This window comes from Teleopsis dalmanni, chromosome 2, assembly GCF_002237135.1.
Source record: "Teleopsis dalmanni isolate 2A chromosome 2, ASM223713v2, whole genome shotgun sequence".
In the NCBI taxonomy this organism is placed as follows: domain Eukaryota; kingdom Metazoa; phylum Arthropoda; class Insecta; order Diptera; family Diopsidae; genus Teleopsis; species Teleopsis dalmanni.
Window position 1 is genome coordinate 161910078 of NC_051847.1, and position 22420 is coordinate 161932497.

General features: G+C 27.2%; 1 protein-coding gene across 6 annotated transcripts in view; it reads right to left on the bottom strand.

Moving 5' to 3' along the window:
- Nucleotides 1-22420, bottom strand: part of LOC119680154 (segmentation protein cap'n'collar) — an 82740-nt gene that overhangs the window by 28156 nt on the left and 32164 nt on the right. For 5 of the 6 annotated variants that reach the window (XM_038092841.1, XM_038092840.1, XM_038092839.1 and 2 more), the window contains 2 exons: nucleotides 15753-15947; nucleotides 13751-13838 (listed from right to left, as the gene is read on the bottom strand). In XM_038092841.1, the coding sequence (XP_037948769.1) occupies nucleotides 13751-13838; nucleotides 15753-15947 (283 nt within the window). Of the gene's footprint in view, nucleotides 1-13750; nucleotides 13839-15752; nucleotides 15948-16080; nucleotides 16111-22420 lie in introns of those variants that run through there. The other variant, XM_038092842.1, reaches the window with a different exon arrangement.

The window sequence follows — 22420 nt, forward strand, 5'->3', positions numbered from 1 at the left end:
GAACTTACATACCCCACTTACACTACAAATCTTATTATTTTTTGTAAATTACAACTAACTTATAACTAACTTGTTGTGGATAACTAACTTAAAGTAGAGCAAAACCACAATAGTTCATGAATAAAAATATCTATGAGATATAACCTACATACGACGAATACAGTGACAAAATTAATAATTTATTTTTTATGAATATTGTTGGTAAATACGCACCCAAATATTTTGAAAGTGACAATAGAGAAATAAATTAAATCCGAATTATTTTTGTTCAGTTTACAGCGTAAAAGTAGGTCCGGTCCGTCAACACATTTTATTGTGAACTCAATTATGTAACAATTTGATATCTTTTAGAGAAGCGAAAATCGGTAATGCTACGTAATTTGGGCAAAATTCGTTACACGGTTTCAATGGTTTCCGACGACCCGCTTTAGTTGTTTCTATTCACAATTTTTATATATTATTTCACGTTTCGTTTTGCAATATTATCTGTGCTATCTGCAGTAATAATGAAAATTGCACAATGTTTACGACGAAATTTTTATTTTTTTTTTTTTAATTTCAGTTTTGAGTTATTTTTAATTTAGTTTATTTAATTAGAGTAGCAAAAATTTGAGCATATCATCAAATATTAAGACTTTCACTTTTCCACATAAACTATTATTTGAAATAAGCATCTTTTCTATCATTTACTTCCAAATTCATATGGTTTAAGACGGATAAGAACAGGAGAGTACACCTTATTTTTTATGAACTTCTTAATGAAACTTGGCTTAGAATTCACACTTGGCTTTTTAAAAAAAAACGTTTTTTGCCAACGTCAACGTCAATGTTAAAGTTAGAACTCAACACTACTAACAATTTTTGTTTGAACCGTTTTCACTTGATGGAATTTTTTTTGGAAATCCGTTACAAAAGTTTTGTTTTAATGCTTTCAAGGATGTTCATAACAAGAATGCTCATTGCTTGGAATTTAAAAAATTTATCCCCGCACGATTTTTCGAATTTTTATATTTACGCCCACAACCGAAAAAAACAATAAATGCTCCACAATCACAGAACGAACGAAATGCGCAAAATTCGATTAAGCCGTGTTTCACTCCAAGTCTACAAATGACCAAATTTTTGATTCTAAATTATTGGCCTTCTCTGTTCTCCGACAAATGGCGATTAAACAATGGCGACGTAGAAGTCAACTCTTGATTTTCGAACTCGACTACGTATCCCGACATAACCAACTGACGAATGAATACGTACGAAAAATATGCTTTGCTGTTGACTGCTCAAGCGCACATGTAGCGCTCAGCCAGCACACAGCAAATACGGCGTATGAAATAAGGGCGGAGCTTCGGCTTTTGTTAGCACGATTTACTTGTGTTTCTAGTTCTTTTTTATATTTCGTTTTTTTTTTCATTTAGTTGTTTCTGTTTCTGTTTCTTGGTTTTGTTTTGTTTCGGAGTTTTATTTTCAATATGGAGGTTTTTATAATGGAACAGGTTTTCATTTCGTCTTTTGTTTTTTTAATGGTGAAAAAGTCAAATTAAATTATACAATCTATGGTTGCTGCGAACACTTTGTGCGTTAAGCTATGTTTTCTATATGTTTTCTGTTTGTTGAAGGAGATTGCCTTTTGCTACTCTAAACTAATAAGAAACATATTGTAAGTATACTGAATCAAAATACTAGACTCGATTATTGATATCACATAAGATTGTTATATTTTAAAATCTTTTTCTAATTAGAAGAAGACTTAAATATAGCAAATGCGACTTATAATTAATTTTTTTTTATAGCAAGATTCTTCCTCTATATTAACATGACGGCCCATAAAGGTATACTGCATCCTCAACCACTACTCTTCATCATTATCTATCTGTAACTCACACATCATGAGGTCCCATCAATTCCGTTTAGGTGTGGCAGAGAGAGGATATTCTCAGTCTACCATATTAGTAAAGTAACAGATTAAAATATGGAAGTAATTTTGAATATGATTGGGAATGGGTGAATAATATAAGAAAGGGATTAAGAAATGGAAAGATATTAAGAAATTGAACACAACATATATTTTGAACCAGTTATGAATCTCATAAACTCATAAACCAAGTAATATGCAACTGTAATTGGTCTTAAGTTTGTGTGTACCATGGAACTGTCTATCAAATGAAAGTTGTCATAAAAGATAGGATCAAAGTTGTATAAAGTAATAGATATGATACAGTTTGTTTGATCTGGTTTTTAATATGCTGTAATAAAGCTTGAATTACAGTCATATGGCGAATAATCACAATAATTTAATAATAATTATATATATACATATTGAGTAATATAAAGAATGGTTACGGCAATTATAATAATAATCAAATAAATAGTAATACTTATATAGTAAATATTACTATCAAATAAATAGTAATACTTACTATAATATTATATTATACAGAGTCGTATGACGAATGGTTACGTTATGCCAAGAGTTATGTTATACAGAGAGTCATATCACAATTACCGATTTTGTACTTAAAGTATCAACTACTTTTTTGATGTGCTAAAATTTAAAAGGTATTATTTTTTGTTTGGAAATGCAAATGTGTAAATACATATATTTATTCTTAATAATTCTGGCATTTATTATTGAGGGACACTGTTTTTAATAACATGAGTAGACACCGAAAGTCTCGCTACCTCTCTCTCATTTCCAATTTTATAATTTATATTGAAAACAGCAATTTGAGATTTCACGTGATCATGATTGACTCTGTATAACGTTGACCCGAAAAACATCAGCGTCAGAATATCAATATCCTGTCTTTAATCTTAAGATCTACATTTTTATTATTTAAGTGTCTGTAGAGGTTCTCATAGTAAATGGATTTAAATGGAGACTATATTTCCTTTATAAGCAGGATGAAGGAATGCGTGCTATCCACAAGTATTATTTTCGAAAGCGGAACTAATAAAAACAAGTTTGGAAGGATAAGCAACAATGTTTTATACTACTTGAACATGGAGCCAGGGCTCGATATTAATAATGTTTATGTTTTAACATTATTTATATTAAACTACATCTAATATTTATGCGCCTAGAGAAATTAAGCTGTTATTCATATAAGAATTATAAATTGCAGACATTTATGAAACTAAAAATTTTTATAGGCTTCAAATTAAACAAAAAAAAGTTGTATGCTATTATAGGTTTTGAAAAAAAAAATTATATAAATAATAATATAATTAACAATTTTAAACAATTTAATTATTCAAGGATCCATTATGCTATCGAATTTATAGTGAGAAAAAATAAAAATTCAAAGTTAATATTTCAAATTTATAATATATATGTGTCCGACTTACAGTTATAAATATTAAATAAGATAAAAAAGTTTTTTGTCTTGCACTTTTGAACAAATTACCATTTTAGGAACTTCAATTTTATGTTAAATATACTGTAGAATAATATTTACACAAGTAAATAAAAATTAAACAATTTTCTTTTAAAACTAAAACACATTACGGACCTTTAAAAAAACGGGAATGTAATTAAAAATTGTACTCTTTTTAACTATTCTAACGCTGAAAATCAAACTTCTTAAAATATTTTTAGAGTAACCAAATCAGGTCCACTTACCATATATACGATTGCACTCTGAAATATCAACATTGTATATATACTTTGAGGAATTTCCAAATAGTCATCAAATTACTAACAAACGTAAAGACAAGGTCAGGTATCGTTGTACTATCCAAAATATGATAGCAAAAGTGTGAGTTCCCGTATATTTCTTTCAGTATATTCCCTTTCAGTGCATTTCCTTTCAGTATATTCCCTTTCAGTGTATATATTCAGTGTATCAGACAAAAAAAGAACTGCAAGGACCGAGAAAGGCAACTTGCTGGAACAAATTTTTCAAATCTAACAAAGTACCGACTCCTCAACCGATCCATACTTTTAATGAATTGATAGAACCAAGCATAGACGACTTAATACAATTTGTAACGTTTGTCATTGACACCACATGTTGAATACATAGTTAGAATCAATACTTTCTATGTTCGGAACAGTCGGAATAATAACACAAAAAATAGCTTTTTTGAGATTAAATTTTCTTTTTAATTTAAAACCTGAAATCTTTAAACTTGTACGGAAACTACACTAAATCAAGCGCGCATCAACTTTATCATTTTAAGTTTGTAATGTGATCGGTGATCGGTGATCGGTGAATACCCTCATAGTAATGCCGCTCTTCGCTCTTTTGTTAATTTGGAATTTGTTTCAAAATAAAATAATCTGCACTCAACCTAACGTCTTTTTAATGACAAGCACTTTTCACGAAGTTATTATTATTGTTTTTTTTATTTTTTATTTCATTAGTTATTAAAAAAGAACATAAAAAAGATTGATAAAAAAATCCACGTTTTTTATGTTTTACATAATTCTCATACGTATGATTTTGAAATATAATTAAACGCAACCATTAAGATGGACATGTGAAACATAATCCCAAAAACTTCTGAATTAATGAATCAAAAGAAGAATCTATAGATCGATCGTTTCATTGGACTGTTGATCTTACGAACTATTTTTGTTTTATGCTCGTTCCCTCCGTCTCACATCGGTTGTAGTTAGCCTGCCTAGCTTATAAGATGTGATTCGATTCGATTCGATTTGATCGATGCTGATTGCAATTGTGATCAGTTGTGATCTTGTGAAGTAGCTCAAGTTTTTTTATATTTTTTTATTTGCTTTGATTTTTGTATTTGCTTTTTTCTCATTTATTTAATTGTTATGTACATTACCAATCAATTCGATTACAAAAATATTTAATACTATTTTTTTATTTTTTTATTTTTTTTTTGAGTTTTTGTTATGTTCGTTTCGTTCATTAATACCTATTCTTTATGTTGATTACTTAAATTTGGTACAAAAAAAAGTGACGGCAATTACGATCACGTATTGACAATATCTTCGACTCTAAGGATTATACTTTTTGTTGTAATATAACTGCGAAACGCGCTTATTGTTAATTAGGCTACATTTTTCTATATTTGTGATTCTTATATTACATAAGATGATTAAATAAATTTATATACATATATATACAAGCATATAAATAAAATAACAAGCTTATTTCGAAAATATATTCTTTAAAAATGTGAAAAAAAGTTTACTTGGTCGTAATGTCAGAAAGAGTTTTATAGTTTTAAGCATTTCTTGGTTTAATTCTATACATGTGTGAAGTCAAAATGGATATTTCTTTTCCATTTGAACCGAATCGTTCACATATATCGTGATAATACGCGACATACAATATATGTGTGATATAAGAATTATTCACATTTTTTCAGTTTTTTACACTCATAGATTGACTAGATTAGACTAGACTAAATTAAAACGATTTAATGATGTCGTTTGATTCAAACCAATACATTTGGATCCCGTTTTAGAAATGACAATGTTTTAAACATTTTTTGATAAAAACTTAATTTTCCGCCAAAGTTTGCGTAGGTTTCTTAAATTCAAACTTAAAACGTTAATTTTTTATGTTCTCATTTCGTCAGGTGTCTATCTGATAACCCAAATGCATGTTATACGATCATGTTATGCAGACAGTCATGGTCACATCAAACAAAAAATTTTTTTTTTGGTTTTAATTAAAAATTTAATATTGAGAGCAAGAGATTCCTCTTATTCATTTAAACTTAAGTCACGTCGACCATGCTTTTTGCACCTCACCTTAGTCAAAACAGTATTGATCACTAATGAAAGTCAAAATTTTCAGTTTATAAAAGCAATGCATTATAGTTATGAATGTACCTACATAAAAAATACCTTTTAAATTTAAGCACTACCAAAATATATTAAAATAGTAGCAACAAGATAAAATTAATAATTATGATTTGACTGTGTGCATAACATGCAGTTCAGAGCCAGAAAGAGCATAAAAAGCTGGCGTGATCATTCCTCATAATATGAGCCTTAAAGTTCGCATAGTATGAGCCTTAAAGACAATACTTGTATTATTAAAACGTCTTTTCAAGATTGAAATTATAACGTTTTTCTGTGGAATCGCAATATTATTATAACGTTTGAAGATAGAATACCATAAAAAAAGGGAGCCTCACACAGAAAAATAAGCTCTAACGACATAGTAGTTAAATTAACAACCTGATCATTGATTAGATCCTGATTTTATTTAAGAAATTGTAGCTCATGTGGAAACGAAGATATGGAACCCAAAATGTGGTACGGTTAAACCAAAATGATACGTCGAGTAAGAATATTTTGATCTGACATTTAGTTAAAATCTGGTTAAACCAACCAAATCATATTTCTGAGTGCTTATTTAGCAATGAAAAAAATATTTTTCATAATTAAACGCTCGTAACATGATTTTTTGATTTCGATTATCGTATTGTATGAATTGTTGCCTCGTCCATTAGATTAGGCTCAGTTCAACTACGCAAAATTCAAAAGAGAATGCTCAAGGAAAGGCTTAAAATTAATCGTTCCACAGTGCTCTAACATCTTTAAAGATGTTAGAATAATTTTATTGATATTAATAGACCATATGTTATATTGCTGCTTAAAGTCAATTTTTAAAGGATAACTTATATAATTTATTTTATCTATCATTTACAAACTTTTTCTAGTTAATCAGACAGAAGTGGCTATTACAAATACTAAATTACTGCGATAAAAAAAACATAAATAAAAATTAAAAAACCCAATTATTGGGGCAATGCAATCGTAACTTTGATACAAAAAATCGAAATTGGCTTCATCATGTGTATGTAGTAATAACAAAATGTTAACGGGCAATGTTCCACAACCAACAGAAACCCACTTAAGAGCATATACGAAAAATATACTCACATCTAATACTTATATAATAAAAAAAAGTATCAAAATTTTAGAGTTACTTGAAATGATGTGTGATTACAGCTCAATTAGTTTGAATTGTCGCTGCCATTGTGAAGCACAATGCGAAACACTTAAAATGCCGACAGTAAAAGTTACGTTAGTTTCCGGTAAATTAAAAGTTATAAAAAAGCAAAAACAATGCCATCTTAACACGACTTGAGATACAACCAAACAAAAAAAGCGATCTAATACGTATGCCCGTGCACCGTAAATTCCAGCAAAGCAAAACCCAGTACAATATGTGAACTGTCAACTGTTACTTCAGTCTCCTCCTAGTGACCACAATGGTAACACTGATGGACATGATGAAGATGATATTATGGCTACTGATCAGAGATTTAGATGAAGTGGTAATTGTTGAATTTTGCAGCACTTAAAAAACCATTTGTACATTCGGTTTTCTTTGTAATGCTAATTATTGAAATTGAAATTAAAAAAAAAAAGATACAAATATTGTGTTATTATATGTACACATATATTGTCATAGACTACATAAAAACAAAAGTATTTCAGTTTTTTCATATATATAATGCGATTTGAATTGATTTGTATAGTACAACTGAGCTGCGTCATAGAATGACATGAATGACCATATAGACAAATAGACTCCTTTGGCAATTGTCAGATTACTTACAAAAGTTCTGCTTAGCCAACACTATTATATATATCGTTCGTTTTATCCCAAATCATCTTCCACAATTCTGCTCTTCTCCACCACAATTTCATTCGACACCGAAACTACAAAACTTCAAAGTAACGAATTATGACAAGTGCGATGACTGCGTCGACTGGAGTGAAGTGAAACGTTGTGATAGTGTTGTCAACAATGAACTTGCGTAAAATTAATTTTTGTTTATATTTTAAAGGTAGGAGGCTTTGATTGTGGGTCGATGTCGGTGTCGGTGTTTATGTCGAAGTCAGTCCACCAGTTCAGTCCGTCTTCTATTTTTAAATTGAGAATTTTGCTCATTTTATTTTAATGAATGAAAAATTAATTTTACTATGTGAATATTAAAACCGCTTGTCAGTTTCGACTCTAAACCTAAACATACTCGTACTTATGTTCGTCGCATGTACTCGCACTCTCATTCAAACAAAAATGCAAACATCATCGTAACAGTGAATCAGTAGAAATACTCTTTAGGTCAAGAACTCAATTATTTTGATTATTTTGTTACAGTAACCGCATATTTTACGAATCAATACAGTTTAAAACAAGCTCAAGTGAACTCAATTGTTTAGGTGGTTAAGTAGCTATTCGAAAACTTTGTATAGGTTTTTGGCGTGTGGTCAATTTTACTATTTTATAATATACCTAATAACAAAAATAATGATATTAGCCTATTATGTTGCGGTTTTTTATGTGAATATCTTAAAACAAAACATTACTTAAAAAAAATAAACAAAAATGTAAATTATTTGCCTTTCCCATTTTGCTTTAAATTTTTAAAAAATTTATTAAATTATTATAAAAAATCATGAAGAAAAAATTTTACTCATTAAATCATTAAAAACATTAAAAACCTTTATAGATTTATATTTGTTTTTTCAGCAGATAAGGCTATCAACAAGTCATCCTTTTGAAAAAGCTCAGCAATCGAACTGCCTAAAAAAAACAACAAAATGCTTAGACCTCACTCTCACTCTGTCTATTTCTTATTTTCTATAAAAAAAAAAACGCAAACCCCATATATAATAAAGATAGAAAAGACAGGTGGCTTTTAATGCAGTTCGAAAACAATTTATATGTGAAACTGAAATGTAGAGAAAAAATATAGATAAGTCAGCTCATTTTGTAATAAAAGTATATTTAAAGTCTCACTTAATTATTTTAATAAACAATTCTAAAAAAATCTATAAAAATACACAAATAATAAACTCCAAATCGCACAGCTTTTCACTCCAATTTTTAAAAACTTTTAGTAAAATAGATGGCTGAGTCAAACGTACCTATTTAAGTATAGAGTTAACTCGAGAAATTATGTCTAATTTATAACTAGTGTTTCTACTTCTTTAAAAATTCCTTTTGAATAAATGACTAACTCAGAAGTTTATTTCAGGGCTACGAACCGGAACCGTACCGAAAAATCCGATATTTTTTTTTTGTTTAGAAACGGAACGGAAAAAATTCCGGTTCGAAGCCCTGGTTTATGTTAGACTACATGGCGGCTGTTGCTTAAATCCTAAAATATTCTTATTTTTTATTTAAATATATAAGAAACTTAATAGCTTATGTTTGAATTCATGGCTTGCTTGCGTTTCAATACTAGAAAATTCTTTTGGCATATTCCTAAAAAACATCTAAATATTTTTGATATTTTTTTTATATGCTTAGATAGTTTTATTATACAAATGGTATAATTCATTTAAAGAAATTATTTTGACTATTTTGAAAAACGATTAATAAACAAAAAGTTTAAATTTTGCCGAGCTTTAGGTTATGTTTTTAAAAATTATATTTTTATATAAAACTTATACATTATATTAAAACAAATACAAAACTAAATAAAAAATATCACAGTTCTTAATAAATATATAATTATTTAAAAGATATTTTGATCCATCTTTAATAACTTATATTCTATAAAAACAAACTTAAGATTAAATAAAAATTATCGCAGTTCTTAAATTATGTATATAATTATTTAACAATATTTCGATCCATCTTCAGTGTTATAATTATTATTAATAAGCAATTGTATATCTTAAAATAAAGTATTGTACATGAATGTCTACGACAAATTCATCTGTAAATTCATTGAAGGAGAAAAGAATGAAGAGAATTGAAAGATATTCAATACATTTGAGCTTCTTATGAAATGGATAACATCACTATATAATATCACTATATGTATATATATAATGTATACGTACATATTATATATAAGGTATATATGTACAGAAAGTACAAATAACATAATAACAAAATCCAATGGTTTCAATAAAAAATTATTAATAATCATCTGGTATTGTTAACATATATAGATGTTTTTAAATCCCTTAAATTTATTGACAATTCAATTCGTAGTTTTTCTTATTATTAAGAAAGAAAAATCACAAAAACTAATAGAAAAATTATAATTAATTAAGTGAAAAAATTACAAGAATGTCGAAAAGGTGTGAAGAATTTACGAATGTGCACGATTTTTTCCATTTGAAGAAAATATCATCGTGAGAGTTCATATAAAAGCGAATGTGACTTTTAAAAATGATATTGTAAAGAAAATAAAACATTTAAAAATGACTTTTAATTATTTAAAGAGTATATCTATTTCTAGAATAAAACACAAAATAAAGAATTTAAAATGTGGTAGCATAGTTGAGACTCCTTGGGGAATTTATTATAAAATGCACAAAATTCATAAGATATGTTTCTTCAAAAAATCATGTACTGCAGCAGAGGAAAATATAATAATGATGTCGGCTTGGAAATCAAAGAAATAAATTACAGGTAAGTTGGAAAGAGATTTAAAAATGAAATAAAATTTATCACGAAATAAATGAATGTTAAACAAAATGGTGGTGGCTATAAGGCGTTAACACAACAACAAATGTTGTAAACAAGTTTAAGTTCTAATTGTCTTTATTTTTATTTTTAAATTTAAATTTACTTTTTAAATTTAGCTAAAAGATAAATGTATATTTATAACGTTGATTTTTTTGTTGAATGTGACGTTTCTTATGACGAAAACAAACTAGAAGGGTTCGAACAGTATTGAAGAAACAACAACAAATGACATATATTTATTTTTGCTTTTCTACTTGAAACCTTTTAATCATTTACAAAACTTCAGCACAATTTCGTCACATCTATTTCATTTTTCCCTACTTTCTTTATCATTGTTAAGCCCTAGGGTTATATTAATATCGTTTAAATATTGCTTTAAAATATACAACACCCCTTAGTTAAATTTTGGTTTCACCACTGCATTAACACATAAATACCACACATTATTTACACTAGTGTCCATTCAATTTGACAAATAGTTAAGTATTAACACATTTAACTAAATGTAATAATTACTTTTAAAAAGTCTGTAACTAAATAGGTATAGAATTAAGAATTGGAAGATGAAAGTGTTCTAGGGTGCCAGTGTAGCTGTTCTTTCTGATAATAGTAAATCTTTTGTACTAGGAACTGCATTTAACAAAGTTGAGATTATCAAAATAGCTTTCAATGAAGATTTTCTTCTATCAGATAAATATAGAAGTCCCAAGATAAATATTCTTTTGCTATCACAAATAAAAGTTGAACAAATATTTAACTACTATATTCGCACATATTATTTTGACCGAAATGCTGACATATAAATATTGATTATGTTAATAAGGACTCAAAAATATTAAAAAAAAGAATATTACGAGTTTTGGTTTTTTTAATCTGATTTTTAAAGTCAATTATTAGGAAAGAAACCATGTTAGATAGCTACTTTTAAACAGTAGTGAATTACAACAACAAAATTTTTATTATTCATCAATTAATTGAATTTTTGACTGACCATACAACTGTATTAAATAGTATTTAAATATTTTTAAATTATTTTTTGAGACTACAATTACAAAGGATTGAACTCATGCACTATCAAATTTAAAGCTCAGAGAGTTAGTATTAATTATTCAACTGACTCAAAGTCGTACTTAACTTGTATGTTCTAATTTGGAGTTTTGTTAATTTTCTTTAAAGTTATATTAAAAAATTCGATTGCTTTGATATTTCGTTAATATAACAGAGTAACTGAACTTGTTGATAAAATTTCAAAGTAAATTAACAAAACTCCAAGTCAGAACATAAAAGTCAAGTACTGCTGTGGGTCAGTTGGATAATTGTCACTAACTCCGAGCTTCCAAGTTATGGTTTTTTTTTTAAAGTACCTCTCAGAAAGCTTGAATAAATAATTCATAAATATAAAATAAATAAATTAATATATATTATTTATAAAAATAATATTTAAATTAGTGAGATGATATCTAAAACCATATATAATATAGATTTCAGACACTTAATAAGCAATTTAAAATAAGGGGTTCTGACTTAAAAGTCAATATATATTGTAATTAGATATTATCGTTTATTTTAATAGTTACAGAGTAAACCCTTGGGGTAATTAAGAGTTTAAGTCAATCTAACATTATACATTCGACTTAAAATGAAGTTGCGGTACTGCTTTCACATTAGCGTAAAACTTCAAATGACTTTCTATATTGCATGCGGCATATTTCAGAATTCGTTTTTAATAAAAACTTCATTTTATCTAATAAAATTAATATACATATATACAGATGTATGTTTGTATATATACATATATATACTGCCGCCGAAAACAATAGTCAGAAATTAAAGCAATGTGCTTATTATTAGGACGACCTACAAGTCTTGTACAAATAAAGTGAAATAGATACACGGGTAAGCACGTATATATGTTATATGGTATTATGGTATTATGGTATGTGTACATATAGTATGCGTTTATGAATTAAAAGCAAGCAATGTTGGTTTTTCTTTTTGTTTTTTTTTTTTTGGAATCGTGAGGAGGGTTTTCTATAGCAGCATGGCAGCCACCATATTCGTGCATAATATGTATGAGGAAAAAGCTGAGCTGAGGGCAATACTTTTTGGCAAATCATGTTTCGATCATTTCTCAAAGCGGCTTTGTGCACTGCCAGTTGTTGCTACTAATAAAAATCCAACAGTGGATCCTATGATGGTGTTGGAAGTAGTGTAACGCTATAGCAGCACAATAGTCCCAAGAGTGGATAGAGTGGATAGAACAACAACATTGAATGGTTTAGCAGCAGCTTCTGATAAAATTTATGTGCATGCCAAAGTTGATAAAAAGATTGAGGGATAAAACGTCTCTACCGTGCTGTGTTAAGCCGCACCCGTTCAATTCGATTTAGGCACGAAAAATGTTTATGACATTTAAACACGTCATTGTAATGAAGAAAAAATAAATTAAATTATTTAGTCAAATATAACAAATATTGTGTATTACGCAATTTCTATGTGTAATAGAAAAGAAATAAGCTCTTACACCCAAGCCAAAGTTAAAAGTCTTTTGGCTATTAATTCTATTAAGTTTTACTTTTTTCTTTAAATAAATTAAACTTCCAATTTTTTATTTGCATGTTAACTATATTTTATATTTTATGAAATAATGTTAAATTCATTTATGAAACGAAATTTTTCTTTATTTATTTTTAATTGTGTGAAGTTTTACGAGTATTATTTATGTATGCCAATTTTGTGAATACAATAAAAATTGTAGCGCAATAACAAAATAAAACTTATCTTTACGAGAGCATTGCTTTATCTTTCATTTTAGACTATACCTAAAACAAAAGATATATAAATATATATGCATGTAGATATTTATGTTATAAGTCTTATCGATGCGAACAGAGCAGTGGCAAGTGTAGAGTTGTTGAAAATTTATTTGTTTTTACACTTGGTATAATTTGTTCTGATAGACTTACGCCTTTTTATTCAGACAATTTCCCTATTTTAAGTTTCAAACGCAGGAGTATCTCCCCACCTTCCTCCCACCACTGTTACCATAAAAAACACTGATAAGATATTCTATATCACACTTAATATAATCTTGTAACTTGTATATTATAATATTATTATGGTATTTATTTGTATAGCAAAAGATATAAGTATGTTTTTACTCTTATACCTAAAAGACGTACAAATTTGCAACATTAAATATGATAATCTTTCTTTTATCTCTTCCACTATTTTGTTAAGTGCTATATTGTTCTTTTCTTATAAATTCTCATTATATTAAAATACTCTCAAATTAAATTAAATTTTTATATAATAAATGTATAACTTACCAGTTTCATTATCTATAATAAATGGTATTCCAGCCCATTCATCACCAATATCTTCATCATGATTATTATCTTTAGAGTCATATTTAAGCTATAAAAATAACATATTATATATATAAATTAAACATATATAACAGGAATATATTATAAAAATTAAATGGGTGTTCAGACCAAACTCTACAATTCATTTGATAAAATTTTTATGAAATTACATTTATATATATAATTATAATTTAAATATATATAACAGAAACATTTTATAAAAATTAAATGGGTGTTCAGACCAAACTCTGCAATTCGGTTGATGAAATTTCTATGGAATAATCGCACAAAATAGAATTACCTAATTGATTTTCAGAGTTTGATTTGAAAACCTTTAATAATAAACTACAATAAAAACATATACATAAAACATAATAAATATATATAGGAAACATAAATATATATACATATAAATTACTTATTTTGGCTATGATATAAAACAATGTTTCTTTAATAAATAATATCAATTCAATTTCATGAATCAAAGAATGATTTGAAACAAAGAAAAAATCATTCTTTGATTCAAAAAACTATAAATTTCCATGGAGAATGCCCATTTCAATATTAACCGAGATACCGGCTATCAAAGAAAATTCTAATAAAAAATAGCTTTGTCATTAGAAAAAAAAATAAAATAAACTAAATATAGAAACGTTTAAAGGAACAATGTAGACGATAAAATTAAAATTCAAAAACTAAAAACAAAAATAATAAAAAAAAAAAAAAATAAAAAAAAAAAATAAATTAATAATAAAAAATAATGAAAAAAAAATACTATATAATAAAATAAGAATATATATATAAAATAAAAAAAATAAAAATATAAATAAATTAAAAAAAATAAAAATATAAATAAATTAAAAAAAATAAAAATATAAATAAAATAAAAATATTAATAAAAACTAAAGCAAAAAAAAATTTTATAAATGTTAGAAAATATATAATGTATATCGTTTTTTGCAAAAAAATCAACTGAAACATTCATTTTTTTCAATTCACTAACAAATTCACTATCGAACAGTGACATGTAGACCAAGAATTATATATATATATATCTCATTGAAAAATATATTTTAAAGATAAAGCTAAGTAATGTTTTATTAGGTACAGTTTTCTTTGAGTAGTGTTGCAATAATTTACTGAATAGTTACTTGTGATGCATTAAATTGTATACATCTAATCGAATCAGGGTAAACTAAATATATATATATCTATAACCTCCACTCATCCGTTTCGGTCCCTTATATTCCAATTCAATAGTTCGTCAAAATTTCAAACTTTCCTCGCTATACCCTCCTAATATGATGAAACGGATAAGCTTCAAATCTACTGTACTACCCTACGGATCTTTCGGGGCTCCACGAAAAGTAACAACATTATTACAAATTTACTATACCTCCCACCCATTGTCTGCTATATATAATAAAATTATTTACTTAATTAAACACTTTTAAAACAATTTTTAACTGCTATCCACAAAATATTGTTTTGCAAAACCATTTGTAATCTAATAAAATAAAATCTAATAAGTCTAATAAAATAAAATAACATTTAGATTTTGATGCACGATTATTTATATTATTTATATATATTTCAATAATATATATATTATATATATATATAATATTTTTTATACCTTTTTTTTAACATATTGTTTTTTAAATAATGCAAATATATTTTAAAATAATCATGTACAAGTACATAACCTTTTGAATTTATAATAAAAAAAAAATAGCGTAGATATATATTTATTTTATTAATTATTCTATAGGTGAGGAAAGCGAGATTTTATAGACTAAAAGCTTTATAACGAATTATACTCTATAAAAACCTAATTAAATAAGTTCTAATATTTTTAAAATATACATAATATCTTATAGAAATTGTGAAATTCTAAATTTCAGATTTGAACATTTACATAAACATAAAATATTTCCACATGGCAGTGTGGCTCATGGCTTACCTTATCTAATTTGAGTTCTTCAAGAGCCTTTAGTTTATTGATGTCTTCATTATCTTGTTGACTGGAATCCAATTGTTTAGTTTTGAGAAGGTCGATATCGCTTTCGCCAGTATTTGAATTCAGTTGCAGTTCTGAAGTCAAGCTGAAACCCAAATCGACATCTTGTTTCCAAAGTACTTCAACGATTTCACTTTCCTGCAAATCAAAACAATAGAATAAGTCTACTATTTACACAAAATAGTATATCACTATCACGATTATATTCTCTTGACTTTGCTTTAACGAAATGGAATAAAAATATTTTTTTTGTTTTGCATTTTTCACGCACCTTATGAATAAATGTTTTCATTTTGAGTAATTTTTTATAAATTTGTTAATTTTATTTATTTTTATTTGTTTTTATTTCTATATATTTTTAATAGTTTGACTTTTTTGTATAGTAAAAGTTTAAAGTAGGGGCGAAAGAAATTTCTGTGTCTGTAATTATGCAATGTTTAAATAAAACTAAAGCGATAGGCCTTTCGCCAATTTAAGAGAGTTTTGTAGTTATATGTTTTTATACTGATTCATTCTTTTTTTTTTTGTTTGTACTACTGATAAGCCCACTCAGTAGCAGATATCAAAAAACGTATAAGTTGATTTTCTCATACTTATTTTCCTTATCAGGTTCAGGCAAATTCAAATTATTTGCTTTCATACACTTTACTCTTTAAAAATTAATCAGAGATATTCACATACTCCTGCATATAAATTATAATAATTACCATAGCTACATATATAATCATATATTAAGATAGGTACATAACATACAAATATATATATACATATATATATACAATTTATAATTCAATTAATTTGTTAAAAAATCACTTTTTACTTTTTCAGATTATTTCTACTATTACTTGGAAGTGACTACAATTATTATTTAAATAATTATATTTTATTATGTTAATCCTCAACAATAGTAATAATAACACAGATTATAATAATAATAAAGATTGTAATAATAATACAGATTTTCACAATATATATATAAACAAAGAACTGATACCGAAGCACACAATCTGTGGGTATTTGAAAGAAGGATTATGGGACAAAATATTTGAAGAAAGCGGAGTATCGCATATAACACAATAATCAAGCACATAAAAAAGCAACGAAGTGGGTAGGACACATTGTGCGGACGCCAAAATCTTCAAAAGTGAAATTAGAACAACGAGAAAAGGAAGATCGAGAAAGATCGATGGAGTGATAGTGTTCAATAAGATTTGAAAGATATTAATGTCATCAACTAGAAAATAAAAGCCAAAAAAAAAAGAAGAATGGAGGAATGTCGTAAAACAAGCTTAGGTCCTACATGGACTGTATAGATATGGATAATGATAATGATACATAAATAAAATAAATAAAATTCAAATGAAATAATTAATATATAAATAAAAAAAATGAAATTTAAATAAAAAAAAATAAAATAAAAAATTTTAATAAAAAAAAATAAAATATAAATAAAAAAATAAAATTAAATAAAAAAAAAAAAATTAAAAAAATTAAATAGGAAATAAATAAAATTAAATAAAAAAAAAATAAAATGTAAATAAAAAAATAAAACTTATATAAAAGTTAAAAATAAAATTTTGTTATTAAAGCAAACTGAGAGAAACGTTTATGGATTGAGGTGAGGTTGCATTAGGTATGCAGTTGTCTTACTGAGATGACTTCAGTGAAGCGTTAATACTCCTTAAGGATCGAAGGGAAACGATTATAAGTAAAAATTAAAAATATAAAAAACCAGAATCCTTACTAACTTAATGAACTAATTTTTATAAAATACTACAAAAAATAGAACATATACATCATACAGATAAAAACTTTACTAAATATATATTTTAAAAATATGTATTATACATTTTTTTTAAAATAAATAACTGAAAAAAAATTCAAAAAGAACAAAAAAAAATTCTTTAAATATTGCACACTCATGTAAAGTCAAATTAAAGCGTTAATGACGCATTATTAACGCTATTCTCTCCATGGTAAGACACAGTCATCCTTAATCCTTTCGCAATTCAAAAATATTAAACCTTTCTTTGTGCCTTTCAGGTAAAAGGCAAGAAGGGAAGGATTATACATTTAAACAGTTTATTTAGAGATTATCTCTATATATGAATATTAGTTTGAACTCTTAGTCTTTTGTACTAATTTCGAGAAACGCATTTTAACAAGTGGAAGCCGTCTAAAATGTTTGGGTCGAAGAAGATTCCGAACAATACGTATACACTGTTAAAAATAGTGTCCAAAAAGAATGTTTTTTTTAATATTTATTGAAACTATCAATGCAAAATGACACATTAAAAATGTCAAAGTGACAGTTGGTGGCATTTTCATGTGAACAAAAGCCGCAGTGATAGCTTAATTAAATTGTTTGTCTTCGCTACTCATATGTTGGAATTTATAAATAAAAAAGTTTGAATTTTCCTTTGTCTCCTTTGTATCTGTTACATTTTGTCGGAATGTAAGTAAGTTGAAATTTTTAATTCTAATTTTCAAGAAAAGAAAAAAAATTATTAAAAAAAATTTAATTTTCATTGCTTTTGTTGGGAGATATTATTCAAAGTCTGTACGCCGGTATGTATTGATTGAGATCGAAATAAATTTCCATGCCTTTTCGCAGGCGGCAGTGGCAGTCAAAAGAAAATAAATTGAACAGTCGCATTATACACAAAGTGGAAAAAGAAAAAAAATTAATAATAAAAGAAATAATAATCAATCATTGTATGGAACCACGCCTACCTCCTGTATTAGTCAGCATAAAATGGACGATGTTATGCCACAACTTCTGCTAATTGGCGAGAAGGAGACGATGTTGATGCTGTCGACATTTATTGAAGAAAGAAAAGTCAGAAACAAAACCGAAAGAAACAACACTTATTTTACCCTTGTTGGCCCTGCATGCACGTTGGCCACGACGATGGCCTGCAGAGTTGCGCATGTTCCGAAAAATCGACCGGGGGATGCAGCCTAACGTGTATAGAAATATAATTTTTTTTCTTTCTTTAAACACATGCGCACTTTTACAGCTTAGATGCTGCGATTTATGTGGTATCAACATCACTCCTCTTAATTACAATTCATGTTCTAGTTATTTTTTTCATTATTTTAATTAAAATTATAACAAAAATAAATTTCTTAATTCATAACTACTACTTATACATTTATAGTAGTTTTTACAATATAATTCAGTATATATATCGGACAAAATATTGTTGGATCGATGATGTATCTGGTGACCTAAACATATTTGATAGACATGATGAATGGAGATTAGACGTTGCACCAAGTCCCAAAAATGAATTGGTTTGGTTATGGAAGCGTAGAGACCAAGACTATAATGCTAATACAATGCAAGTACTACTAGAATACTAATCTTTAGAATACTAATCTTCTTTTCTAGTAATACTAGAATAGTTTTCTAGTAATACTAGAATAGAAGATTCAAAAAAAGTTATACCGAATACATAAAATTTAATAAGCACAAAGAATGAGCCATTGCAATATCATGGATAACAAAGAATAAGCCATTGCCATATCACGGATAAATAATATTATTGATATATCACGTGATTATTAACACGCCAGAGTAGTAAGACCAGCAGAAAAGATATAAATACCGCAATAGTCAGCACACAAATAATATTGAATTAGGCACGACTTTCCCATTTCAATAAAAATGATTCAGCCTGATAAATCTATAAATCTTTAAGCTTTGCTATAGGATGGCAACTCTATTAAGTCAGTAAAAAAGGGGCTTCAAGTTCATGAGCAAGAGAGCTTTTTATAGAAGAATACACTTCAATCCTCCAATTCACATTCGTCGATCTATATATATGAGGAACTGTACTTTATTGACAATTTTTGCAATGGATCTACACAATGACGCAGTGTTCTTTTCAACTAGTAGGTCCCTTTTTATACAGTTCAAACTTAGGGTAGCATAAATTATTTTAACAGAACAACATATGCTATTGTGGTAAGTAGTTATTTAACGCGAATAAACCATTATATTATTTATGATATGTGACTAAACTGCAGCTCAGCGGTTTAAGCGATGTGCATTACTTCGTTAAACTGAACAATTGTTCCAAAGCACATACAAAGTGGTTAATACTTACGTGTCAGAAAGATTCTTGTGCCTTAATATAAATAAAATTATATTTTTCATCACATTTGTCTTTACCCTTTAACATTTTGTTATAAAAAATATTTATGTTTACTTTACTTTGTTTAAAAAAAAAAATCAGAAAGGTGAAAATAACTCACTCACTCTTGTTCTATTTACACTAATTGTCTCCAATTAGCTTTCAAAAAAAGTATATCTATAGTTTAATATAGACATATAATGGTAATGACCAGAATTTTATCATTTGTTATATTTGTATTTATTGCCTTCAATAAGCCCTCAAAAAAAAAACGTATATCTATAGATCAACAAAACACATTTGAAAACTTTTCTGGCTTAAAATTTGTCATTATTAAAAGAGAAGCGGTACTAACAATAAACAATTTAAAAAGTTTATCTGATTATAAATAGCTGAGCCCTATATGCGGTGGTATATAGAACTATAGCATACCTAGCACATGCGGGTCCTGACAGTCAATAAATAAAAGTATATAGACCCGCACAGCGCAATAAACACAAAAATTTCTTTGCAACTTTGAAGAAGTACAATATACAGTAAACTTAAGTTTCCTAAATCTTTAGAGGTACTATGTCATTATATAGTTGGTATAAGTACAGTATAGTAAAATCATATCTGAATGATTTGCGATTTTCAATATCCAATCACCATAATTTAGTTAGTATAAGTGTAGTATAGTAAAAACCATGTCTGAATGAAAACAATTATAAGCACTGCTACTGAAACGCTAAGATTCCAATAGGTGGAACTAAAGGATGATGAGGTTTATAAAAGAAATTCTAAATGGCTGCTACCATTTGAATAAGAAAGTATTGTCATATAATATATGATATAAATTTATATTAAATCCTATAATTCATATCAATTTCAAAAACGTACAACTTTATATGGATCTGTCCGCAATATAGTCTTTTATATAGAAAGGCTGTAAGGGGAGAAATGTTATATTCATAGATTTATTAATATTGTAATGTTTATAAATTAGTATTGTAGAAATATGTTATAAATATAGTTGTAAGAATATTGTAAAACCCATATAAATTGGTGTATAAAGTGTACAGTTAACAAATGAACAGAGAGGAATAACACGTTGTCGTTTGCTAAGCAAGCAAGAGATTGTTATAAGAACTGAAACTATTGTGTAGTTTATTACAAGCTGAATGTTTCGAATAATACATCCTTCTATTGAAAACGTTATTAAACATCATACATCAAAGACTCAATTTTCCAATTATTATGGCAATAACTATTTAAATAATAACATAACATATATTTTTAACAATCGAACGCCATGCTATACGTTTAATAAATGGAATACATATATATAGCATGTGATGTATGCATTAGTGCCGTTCGTCTTTGGTTTTACGAAGTGTGCGGAGAATCCGATTGATCGGGTAGTAAACGAAGTCTCCGGAGTTGAAAATAAAATTTGTAGTTGTAAATCCGTAGCCTTCAAATATCAAGATTTACAAAAAATTCTATTTTATTTTCAACTCTGGAGATTTCGTTACTATTCGATTAATCGAATAATCGGATAATTTCAGTTTTTAAAATATCCGAATAATATGAGCAACACTAGTATATATCGTAGTCAAAACATTTACGTAGTAAAACTATTTCATGTATTCGAGTAGTTCGAATTGCTGGATATTGCATACTATTTGTTCCGTACATAATTATAATTGCATACTCTCTGTTTCAAAAGTTTTCCTTATATCAGTGACTTAAAATAATAACAGAAAGTAGTGGAAATAAACGTTAATATATTTTGATTCTAGCGTCGGTGGTTTGTTTCTTACAAAGATAATTTATTAATTTCCTTGTATTCAAAAACTTTCGTACGTTGTTTTGAAACATAAATCCTTATTAGCAGTTTTATCATTCGACTTGACGTCATTAAAAGGCTTTCAATCAAAATATTGACACTAATAGAAGCCGAAGTCTATACACCTCACACAAAAACATATGTTCTTATTACATGATACAAGTGCCAAATCAGAATAATGAACATTAATTATAATTATAATTAAAAAAAAGAAAAGACACTAACAAGATTAATGCATTTTTGATAAAGGAAAAGAACATTAACATTATTGAAAGTACGCTTCTAAAAGACGGTAAGGTTCTTGTGAAGAAGGACACATTATCATATTTAAGTAAAAACTTTTTAACTTTGATGGATTTCCAAGCAATATTTGACAAATCGTCTTTGTGTCGGCAAAACCACAAACAAGTACCTTTGATCAAAACAAAAAAAGAAAATAAGGAAAAACAAGTGAAAGTATTTAGAAAATTGTGGTCGCAAGAGCACCTATTTCTCTTTCCTTTTAATATTAAAATCAGACCATAGTAAGGAAGAAGCCTACATCATTAATTAAACGAACAAAATCGTTGACATGATTTCACGTGTCCAAGATTACGAAATATGCAGAACTGCAGTCTTAAATCACTTCTATCTGCGAGATGCAG